Source organism: Oryx dammah, unplaced genomic scaffold, assembly GCF_014754425.2.
Source record: "Oryx dammah isolate SB20612 unplaced genomic scaffold, SCBI_Odam_1.1 HiC_scaffold_2, whole genome shotgun sequence".
In the NCBI taxonomy this organism is placed as follows: domain Eukaryota; kingdom Metazoa; phylum Chordata; class Mammalia; order Artiodactyla; family Bovidae; genus Oryx; species Oryx dammah.
In genome coordinates, this window is record NW_024070186.1 from 195,490,806 (window position 1) to 195,501,786 (window position 10,981).

Below are 10,981 nucleotides of genomic sequence, written 5' to 3' on the forward strand. Positions count from 1 at the left end.
GGCAGGGGTCCCTGGAATCGTTCCAGGACAGGTCATTCCGCTCCTGGGCAGCCCTCTCCACGGGCACCACGGGGAACACCTCCACCTCGCTCCACTGCCCAACTGGGGACCCCCACCCCCAACGGTCTGTAAGAGCTTGGCTCTGGAATCCTCATCTGTTCCTTCCACGTCACTGAGACTTTTCTGGCTTCCAGCCTGGCTTGAACAGCGGTGGGGGTTGGTCACCAGGACCCCGCTGAGAGCTCACCATCCCTTTGTGGCCGCCATCTGTCCTTGTCAATCTCGAGACTCCCGCCCCCAGGGACCACCAGTCACAGCGCAGGCATCCCAGTTTCGTCATCGGCAGCCAATCAGCGCTTCCGCTGACCGCTCAGGCCCCCTGTGCCCCCACGAGACTGCCGCAGGCCAAGTCAGTCTTCAGCCGCCGCTTGCTTGCCTGTTGGACAACCGTGAGGCACCCATTCCACCCCTAAGGCTGCGCCTTGCTGCTCTGAGCCTCAGTCTGCCCTTCTGTAAGATGGGAACAGGCAGGCTCTGGGTAACACGAGGGACTGCACAGGAGGGCCCATCCAGCGCCTGTCTCTCTGGAGGTCCCTACAGGGCTGGCCACGTTGTCGGCCAGGGACCAAGAAGGGGAGGGTGGACTCGGGACCCAGGTGACCCTTCGAGGCCGGAAACTTCCTGGGCTTCTTATCTGCCAGACAGAGAAGTGGCTCTGTCCCTCCACAAGCTCGGCGCGGGCGTCTTCTGATTCAGGAACCCACCCTGGACTGCAAGCCTAGTCCACCCAGCTGACTCCTCTCAGGGCCGGTCCCCACCTCCGTGGGAGCCTGCAGTCTGAGAGTGTGGATGGACGCACTGGAGGCCTCTTCAGTATGGAAAGGGGGCAGCCCAGGCCTCCACGCTCTAATCAAGGCACACCTGCCCAGGTGTGCTGGTTTGTGTGGGCTTGACCTCTAACCCCTAAACGTGCAGGAGTCGGGTTCTCGGGCCCACCCCTCCCATCTGCCTTCATCCCAGCGTGCCCGTGCCCGCGCACACACACACACAGCCTCAGGGCTGCAGACTTGCGTTATTTTATTTTGCTCTTTCCAGTCTGAAGCTACTATCATGGGCGTTTAGAGTTATACAAATGACTTACAAAAAATAAAAGACCAAGACACCCAGAGGGAGGTGCATGGTGGACACTAACTGGAAGGGAGGGGAGCCGGCAGGGGCGGGGCTGGGAGCCACGGCCAGGGCTGGGGCGGGGGGCTTCCAGGGGGCTCCCAGCTGAGGGTGAGGCCTAGCTTCATCCTGCCGAGACCCGGGAGTCTGGTCAGACAAGGATCACGGACCACATGGGGTCCTAGCTGAGGCGGTGAGGGGCCCAGCACCACCAGGTGAGACCCGGGCCTGGGGTGGGCACTCGGGAGGGCAGGGCTGGAGAAACCCTCTGGGAAGGTAGGGGAGTTTGGATTCCGGGAGGCGCCCCACCTGCCCCACCACTAGTGGGAGGAGGGCGCAGAGGCCAGGAGAGGCCTCTGTCTCAAGACCCCCAAGCCCACTCATGGCTACAACCAGGCTTGCCTGGGGCTCCTCCAGCAGTAACATTTCATTAAAAAAAAAATACTGATTTGGTCATTTTCTGCTTCCAGTCAGGCCAGAGGGAAAGCAAAGAGAGACAGGGGCAGGGTCCCGGGATCACAGCAGGGTGTGCAGGGGCAGGAGCCAGCCCCAACCTGTGAGATGCAAGCGGGGGCCACCGACAGGCCTGGGGGCAAGAGCATGGCTCCTGGGGGGGCGGGGAGGATCAGGAGGGGACAGGAAATTCCAGTTACGCACCCCGCCATTCCAGGGGGGCGGGGGCTCGGGGAGGCCTCCCAGCTCCCCGGCTCCTCCTTGGCCTCTTTGGGGAAATAAGGCTCAGAGTCGTCTGAGGTCAGGAGAGAGAAGTTCCAGCCTCGCCCAGGGCGCAGAAGAGAGGGCAGAGGGCCGGGACAGCCCGCCCAGGGCCAAGTCAGAGCCCCGACCTGCCCGGGGGAAGACCGGTGAGGGCACCGTTTGCTCTGGGTTTCCAGTTTGAAAGGCAAGGGACTCGCCACCCGCAGCAGAGCCCCCAGGAGAAGAGAGTTAATGGGGGGCGGGGGCAGGGCAGGGAGGGGGCCACGGGCACGGGGCCTAGTACTCCCACAGCGTGGTGGGGTCGATGGTGTCAGCGCAGGCCTTCAGGACCCCTGCGTGGTCCCCCTTCAGGTAGTGCCCGCCCACCTTGATGGCCACCTTGTTGTAGTCGCAGAACTCCAGGAAGAAGTCCACCGGGCTGTCGCTGCTGCTGGTCACCGACGAGTCATTGCCCACCATCCAGTACTTGCCCGTGGAGTCTGCAGGGGCACAGGGGGAACCCTGTCAGGCCCTGCCTCAGGCTCTGCCCCCCACCCTCCAATCACAGCTCCCAGAGTGCGCCTGGGGTCTGCCCTGTCCACCCACGTGGATGGATGGAGCCCCTCCTGGAGCCCTCTGTCTGGCAAGGTCTCCCTCCTGTACCCACGAGAGCGGCTGGAGCTCCCACGTGGGTCCTGGAATGGTCCAAGCCATGTCAGAGGGTCAAGTGGGGCACAGAGGCGGAGGGGTGCCCTGCCCAGTCCCACCCACAGGGGCACCTGCCTTTGATGTTGTAGGCACCGTCTCGGAACTCCAGCTGGAAGACGTCATAGTTGGAGCGGTTGGCATCCAGGGTGCCCGTGACCTTGCGGCAGCCGATGAAGCCGTGCTCCCCACGGAACACGATAATGGGCCGGTTGATCAGCTTCATGAGGAAGAGCTCCGAGTCCCCTGTCCCAAGAGGTGGGACAGGCAGTGAGCCTCAGGGAGGTCGGGGCGGGGGGCTGGGGGTGTGACGCCCAGGGTGTGTGTGGCTCAGAGAGGGACAGCGGGAGCCTGGGGTCACACAGCATGCCAGCCCAGGGGGAGGCAAGGTGGGGGCGGTCTGGGAGGACGCCCGGCACAGGGCGAGCTTCCAGTGGGGTTGGTGAGTGACCATGGCATAGTGAGACTCTGCCCCAGAGAACTGCGGCTTGAGGTGTGCCCAAGGTGGCTACCTGCCGTCTCCACAGAGGCCGCCAGCTGGCCATTCTTCTTGGCCGTCACGAACTTGCCATTGGATGCACGCAGAATAATCCTCCGATCACGCCACTCGATGTCAAAGTAGCATCTGGCGTCCCTGGGGTGGTGGGGGGACAGGGTCAGGAGAGGTGCCCCCCTGCCACAGAAGGGCCGGTGTGGGCGAGCGCGGGCAGCGAGCACTCACTTGGTGGAGGCGGTGGACTGCACACCCCCGGTGGTCGTCAGCGTCCAGTACTTGCCCGAGTGGGTGCGGAAGGCGCATTTTTTGGTGTCGCGGTCGATCTCCAGTTGGAAGGTCTCTTGGTCGGTCTCTTCGTCCTGATTGGCCGACAGGTCCATACCTGCGGGGAGAGCCTCCAGCTAGGACCAGGGACCCCCGCTCCCCGAGTTCTGGCTGACCCTCAGCCCTGCCCTCACACACCAGTACAGTGGGGGGCGGAGGGGCTACTGAGAACCCACCGCACAGCTCAGACCCCTCGGCCTCCACATCAGAGGGAGAAACCAGGACCCCGGGCTGGACCAGTTAAGGACCAAAGCCTGCCAGGTCCACTTACACATCACTCTCTGATTACAGACGTAAAACTCTGCAACAAACAAGATGGAAGAAGATACTGTAGAGCCAACCAGGAGAACCTGAACGTGGCCCAGGGTTAGAGGGGAAGGGTTCATTACTGCTAATCCTGTTGTCAATATGTAAGAGGATGCCCTGCTGTTTATAGAGACACAGGCAAAGAGTTCGAGATGAAATGCCCGGATGTCTGGGTTCTACAGGAAGTACAAGCAAAAACAATGAATGGAGGCCCAGGGAGCTGGGACGGCAGCCGGGGGGTTGCTACACGGCGGTTCATTGTTCCCTCCTGCTTCTGTGGACCTGTAGAAGTTCAAAGAGCAATTGCATATGCTCCTTTCAGGAAATCTAGCAAACTCCTCTAAAAGCGCAGTCACACACCCCCCCATGCCCACAGCACCCCCGGAGAGCCTCTGTGAATGCTAGGCGACCACAGCCTCCTAACCGTTTCCCCTGCATTCACACACGTTTTCTTGACCTGAAAGTGCGTGTGGGCGGCAGATCGAGATTTGCACATGACCTGCCTAACCCCTTCACACGTATCCACGTCCTGAAACTGTCTGTGAAGGGGGTGGCTTCCGGGGTTTTGTTCCCACGAGCTGCAGCCTCATCGCTTTTGCACACCCATGTGAACTCCTCCAGCTAAAACCTGCAATGCGACCTTTAGTCACAACCACGCGTTCAGGTCCCCAAGCACCGTGGGTCTAAGAGCCTCACCGTCGGGTGAGGTGGGCCTCCAGGCCTTTATGAAGCCGGGGCCGGTGGCAGGCGCCCTTTCAGATGAGAGGAGGCTGGCGGGTGGCAAAGTCTGGGGGCTGGGTGCCCCACCCCTGGCTCAGGACCCCTTCTTGGTTCTCCAGGCACCACCCAGAGGGCCTGACAGGTGTCAGCCCCATGCTGACCAGATCTCATGTCCCATGTCAGAGCCACCCTGCCTCACAAGAGAGAGGGAGACAGAGAAATACTGCCTTTGCCCAAGGTCACCCAGAGAGAAAGCTAGGGGTCCCCGGGCTCTTGGGAGGAGAAGGGGGCAAACTCCGGCCTCGTGCCAAGCCTTGTCCCCCAGCCTTCCCTCCCCTCTCTGGACTGGTGGCCGCGGCCTCCACGGGTCACCCCGAACAGACGCTCACCACCACTGGGCTTGAACCCCCAGCCCCTCGGGATCCCCTGAGCCCCAGTGTCAGGGATCAGCTGTCTACTCAGGCCCCGGGGTGGGGGTGAGCGCCACCCACCACAACACCCCCCACGGAGCACCAGGCAAGGAGCAGCGAGGGCAGGGCCTGCTGGGGCGCCCAGTCCCCAAGAGGCAGGCCGTCCTGGGGCCACGCCCAGCATGTGGGGCTGGGCTCCCTCCTGGCTCAGACCCATCCAGCCAGCCTGCCCTACCCCACCTGCCAGGCCACGGGGCACCACGTGCCCCACTCATGGGAGCCCGGCTGATGGCAAGGAAAGAACAGGGGAGAAGCCTCGCCGGGCACACCTCAGCAGCAGAAAAGGCAGAGGGGCTCCCCAGGGAGAAAGGCAAAAGGGGCAAGGGAGGGCTGTGAATGGCAGTCAGCCCTCCCGCGCTTGCCAGCCTACCTGCTGGTACACAAGGCGCACACCGGGCTCAGGCCAGACACGCCTGGGGGCCCTTCTCCAGGAGACTCCAGGTCCCGAGCGCTCAGCCAGCCCCGCGCCCCTGCTCCTCCCATCAACTTTGTACCCCTGGGGGGTACAAAGCAAGACTCTGCAGCGGTGGGTCCCTGCCCCGGGCCACACGACGACCACCGCTGTCTGCTCAGCCACTCAGACCCCGCCCAGCCTGGCTATGTCCAGTCCTGGAACTGGTGTGATCAACAGGCCTAGGCCAGCGAGCAAGGTACTCAAAGTGGGGGCCAGGTGCCTTGCATGAGCACGCCTCCCAGCCTCAGTTTCCCTCTCTGTCCACCCGGTTCAGTGTCTCTCTGTCCTGCCAGGAGACTGAAAGCACGGAGGGGCCCGATGCCAAATAGACACCGGGTATTCTGCCCCCAACAGGAGGGGCTGGGGGGAGTGTCCACTCCATCCAGGGGGGCCCGTCCTGACTCCAAGGCCCTGCCCCGACAGGAAAGGCCCCACTTAGCCTTGGGAGTCTCTAATTAGAGCTGGGTTACTATGGGAACAGGGTTTTCTTTGGGATTTTTCTTTTCATCAACAGCAGCACAGAAAGCGTGAGTCACAGGCCCACTGGAGCCCTGGGAAGTAAGGAGAGGGATGAAGGGGTTCACCAGAGCCGACAGGCACATCCCCCAACCCCGGAGACGCCAGGCCCCCACCCTGCCTGCAGCAGACCCCATGGTCTCATCCCCCCACAGCCTTAGCCGTCCCCAAATCCCCTGGATGGTAAAAAATCGGGTGCTCTCCACCACCCCATTCAGTTTAAGGGAGGGAGCCCAGAAGCTTCTGTGCCCTCACCTCACTTCTCCTTGCTGTCACCTCTTGCCACTACCTGACCACCTTAAATTCCTACTCCATCCTTACACGAGCTGTTCCCTGGGGCCAATGTGACCTGCCTTATCAAGAGAACTCTTACACATCCTACAAAGCCCGGCTCGTCCAGCCCTTCCTCAGCCCAGCCAGCCAGCTTCACCTTCAAGAGCTGGGGCTGGGCACTTCCTGAGCACGGAGACCCCAGGGCACAGCTGGCCAGAGGCAAAGAGGCTATAAGATCAGGTGGGAACTGTGCTGAGGCTCCGCCCAGGGTCTGGCTAGAGGCCAGGGCAGTGTGTGCGGGTGTTAGTCGCTCAGTCGTGTCCAGCTCTTTGCAACCCACCATGGACTGTAACCCGCCAGGCTCCTCTGTCCATGGGATTCTCCAGGGAAGAAGTCTAGAGTGGGTTGCCATGCCCTTCTCCAGGGGATCTTCTTGACCCAGGGATCAAACCTAAGTCTCCTGCACTGCGGCGGATAGCTTACCATCTGAGCCACCAGGGAAACGGGGCCCACAGCAGGTAGGCGCCAAAGGAGCTTGAATACAGCTCACTCGGCGGCCCTGCCAGTGTGATCACCACGAACCCGCTTCCCAGGATCTGGGGTGGATGTATGCCATCTGCCTTGTCACAGCAGCTCTCGGGACCCCCACGCCCTGGTGGCCGACCCTGCCTCTAATCGCAGCTGCAATGACCCCCTCCCAGAAATATGGTCTGGCCGCAAAGAACATGCCCAGGTGTAGCCCTGTACAGATGGGGAGACTGAGGCCGGAGAGCAGCTTGCAGCTTCAGCAGGAAGCACCCCACCCGCACGGGGCCCTGGCTGCTGGGATGACTCACATCCCCCGCCGGCAAAACCCAGGAGGCTCCTCCTTCCTGGCCCGCATGTGCCTGTAGGAGCCGCCCCCGCCTCCCTGCCACGCAGGCCTGTCCAAAATGGCCTCTGCAGGCACGCCCCCCAACCCCGCGCGGCCCCGGCCCCCTCCCCCCGCCGCGTCACCCTCCATCCCTCCAGGGAGACCCGACGACAGAACGGACCCCAGAACCTGAAGCCAAGGCAGCTCCAATCTTGGCCCCCAGAGCTCCCTCCTCTTTAAACACACGAATGAGCCCACGGCTCTCCTGCTGCAATTTCCGGCAGCTCCTCTTGCCCCATCAGCCTGAATCACAGCATGACACCCCCAGTGAGCCTCACTCAAAGGAGAGGGTGTCTGTCCAGGCTCGCCGCCTGGTACCTGCCAAAAATACCCCAGGCTCTCTCTGCCCCTTCCTGGCCCTGGGAGTCTCCTGCCAGTCTTTCCCAGGGAAGGGGCGGGACGCAGCTGGCAAGCACAGAGCATCCTTCACTGATAAGCACCACTCCGGGACCTGCAGCCCTGCTGGCTGACCCAGACCCGTGGACCAACCTCATGAGCTGCTTCTCTGCCAGCACTGGGCTTTCTGCTCCTCTCTACTCGGGGCCTTTGCACAAGCTGTGCTCTGTGTCCACGACACTGTCCCACACACCTGATACAGCCCACCTTCGGTTCATTCTCAGGTCAGGTCAAATGTCCTCCCCAGAAAGGGACCTCTCCCATCTAACCCAGAGCCCTCATGGACCGCCTGGAGTCCCAGACACCTCTGTTGCCCAAGATGTGGCTCATGTCCCAACGAGGACACAGCGCCCAGCAGGGAAAGCGCCGCGACGTGCCCACTTGCTCACTACTCAGGCCTCAGCATGCCTCACTCGCTAGGGGCTCAGTGTTTGCGGAGAAGGTGAGGAGTCCTGCCCCACCTAGTGCTGTATGAGACTGGAGAGGGGAGACCCTGTGGTCCCCAGAGGCTGGGAGGCATCAGAGGGTCCAGATGAGGGCCCTTTCTGGATTCAAACCCAGTTCTGCCTGCTGCATACTTGCTGTGTGACCTTGGGCACAGGGCTTCTCCCCTCTGGGCCTAAACCCACCCATCTGCAGGATGGAAGAAGCTTGGCCCACTTCAGTCCACAGCCTGCAACCTCGGGCAGGAGCGGCCACGAGGCTGCAACCTCCTGGGCAGAGTGCATACCTCCAAAGGGTGGTCCTCAGGAGGAAGGGGGCCACTGCCTGGGGTTCCCACCCAGCTATCTCCGGAGGCCAAGGTCCAACTTCCTGTCTGGGGGAAGCAAGACACCCAGAGGTTCCCCTGGTGGGGAGGAACAGACTGCCTTCTGGGCCAAAGAAGGGGCAAGGGCGCCAGAAGGAAGAGAAGCCGCCTGGGGGAGAATCTGAGCCGGGAAAGAAGGGGCTCATTCTGGCGCGCAGGCCAGTAGGAAATGGCTAGGCCAACGGGAGGCCCCGGGAAAGGACGTGTCGAGTTGCAGCCAGCTGTTCCAGGCGGGAGTCTTAGGGGGTGGGTTTACTCGAGGAAGGGGGCGCTTTCCGAGGGTGCCGGGCTGGGGTCTCCGGGCTCACTCTGGGACCGCTCTCGGGCACCCACGGAGGAGAGCTCACCGGCCGGGAGCCGCAGGGCGGGGTACCTGGCAGGCAGCCATCCCCGCCACACCGCCCTGGACCTGGGCGCGAGCAGGGAGGCCGCCTCCTGGGGCAGCTTAGGACGGAGTACCCAGCCCGGGGGGCGGCGCGGGGTTCCCAGCAGGGGGGACCTGCAGAAAGCCGACTCCCTCCCCGCCCAGCCTCATCTGGTTTTCCCATCCGCAAAGACCAAGCAGGACAAAGGGGGCGAGGGAGGGCCCTGTCGAGGAGCCCGCCCCTGCTCACAAAGGCCGCGGCCTCAAGCGCGGGGCGGACGCGGGAGGAGGGGCTGGGGCGGGGGGAGAGCAGACACTCGGGGCACCCCCCTCCAGCAGAGGCCAACCCCTCCCAGCAGCCAGAGTGGGTGGAGAGAGGCCCAACCCCGGGGGAGGTGGACGGGCACCCTGCGGAGACCAAAGGACCCCCATCCCGCCCGCGAAAGGCGGCCCTTAGGGAGCGCGGGCGGGCCCTGCGCCGAGGGCGACCCCTCGCTCCGCCCTGGAACTGAAGACCCACTAACGGGGGAGGAAGGACACGAGGCACCGGGCGAGGGGCGTCCCCTCCCCCAGGGCTGGGCCCACTGAGCCTAGGGATCCGCACAAGTCGGGAAGACCCAGACTGAGCAGGGGGTGCGAGGGTGGCACCCGGGGCGGGGCCTAAGCGCGGCCTAGGGAGCCCCAAGCCCAAGGCGGAGTGGGGGCCGCGCCACGGCCCCCAGGGATGGGCAAAGCCCCACCCCTCGCCCCTTCCTCGGGGTCGGAGCGCACGCCCTGCGGCCGGGTAGGGTGGCCTGCGCGCCCAGCGGGGGCGCACCGGGCGTCGCTCGGAATTGCCGCGGGCGAGGAAGGGCGGGAGGCGGTGGGGACGGGGGTGGGGTGGGGTGCGCTTTGTGCAAGGCCCGGAAGAGGCGAGGGACGGCGTCCCCACTCACCCTGGCGCGTGGACACGTTCCTCTCGTTGGCCGCCTGCAGCACGACCTGGGCGCAGCTCTGCTCCAGGGCGAAGAGCTCGTCCTTGCCCACCTTGGTGGCCTTGCCCGCCTTGAGCGTGCCGCTGGGCCCCGACGGCGCCAGGTAGCGGCCCTCGCAGTCGCGGAAGGCCACCTTGCCGGAGCGGAACTCCAGCGTGTAGCCGGTGGCGGGCTCAGGATGCGCCACCAAGCGCCCGTCGTGGCGCAGGAAGCGGTGGTCGGCCGTCTGCAAGCTGTAGCGCTGATCCTGGAAGGCCAGCGTGATGAGCGAGTCGACGCCCCAGGGCACGTCGCGGTCCACCGAGATCTCGTCGGCCGGCCGCGCGCCCAGGTGCGCGTAGCGCTTGCGGGCCAGGCTGTAGATGTTGACCTGCGGGTGCATAGCGATGTGCACGCTCCACTTCTCGGCCGGCGACACGGTCTGAGCGAAGCACGACAGGCGGTCCTCGGTGCCGCCGAAATAGCGCCGGTGCGCCTCGGACTGCAGCGACCAGCGGCCGTCGTCGTGCGCCACGATGAGAAAGCGGCAGTCGGCGCCCGGCGCCTCGTGCTCGCAGGTCACGTTGCCGTCCTTGTCGGCCGCCAGGTAGCGGCCCAGGTGGCTGCGGAGGCACACGGCGGCGCTGCCCGCCTCGTCGGGCGGCTGCTCCAGCGTCCAGATCTGCTTCTTCTTCAGGCTGCTGGCCGAGGCGTTCACTTTGAACCCGAACGTCTCGGCCGTCAGGTACTTGTTACTGCAGTTGATGAGCCCGAACTGGATCTGCAGGGCCTCGGCCGTGCCGTTGGCGGTCATGGTGGCGGCTGGCGGCGGGCCGGCGCGGCCCGGGCGGTCGGTGGCGGGTCCCGGCGGCGGTGCCCTGCTTCTTTGTTAGGCGGCGGCGGCGGCCGTGCGCGCACCCTCAGCAGCGGCTTTACAAAGCCGGCTTGCGGCGCCCGAGCCCCTTTATAGGCGGGGTGACGTCAGCGCTGCCAGGCCCCGCCCCCTCCCCGCCCCGCCCCGGGGCTTGCAGAGCCGGGGGCGCGCGGGCCGAGCCAGCGAGTGGCGCGGGGGGCCCGGAGGGGCGCGGGCGGCAGCTGCGCTCGCAGCGGCCCCTCCTTCTGCACCGCCGGCCTCTGCAGTCCCCCCTACTTGGGGCCACCGCCCCCTTCCCCCCAGTACCAAAGCCCCACCCTCGCGGCGCCGCAGCCTGAGGGCTCGCCCAGAGCAGGGGACCCCTCGGAGGGCCCCCCAACCCCAAGCCCAGTCGGGAGGAAGGCCCGAGTCAGATTAGAGGTTGTGGATTAGAGACCTCGGAAACCACGGAGCTCATCAGGACTAGCGGAGCGCTCCGGAGGCTCCTGGAGGAGGTGGACTTAGCGCAGAGCCTTGAAGGAGCAGAGAGGGGACCCTCCAAGTGCC

General features: G+C 64.6%; 1 protein-coding gene across 1 annotated transcript; it reads right to left on the reverse strand.

The window, feature by feature from the left end:
- Positions 1–1,056: 1,056 nt before the first annotated feature.
- FSCN1 (fascin actin-bundling protein 1) lies at positions 1,057–10,503 on the reverse strand. Its single transcript, XM_040231364.1, has 5 exons — positions 9,544–10,503; positions 3,290–3,446; positions 3,081–3,202; positions 2,647–2,814; positions 1,057–2,363 (listed from the first exon to the last, which is right to left on the reverse strand). Exons 1-5 carry the CDS (start codon positions 10,373–10,375, stop codon positions 2,161–2,163), a joined length of 1,482 nt encoding a protein of 493 aa, XP_040087298.1. The 5' UTR covers positions 10,376–10,503; the 3' UTR covers positions 1,057–2,160.
- Between the last annotated feature and the right edge of the window lie 478 nt (positions 10,504–10,981).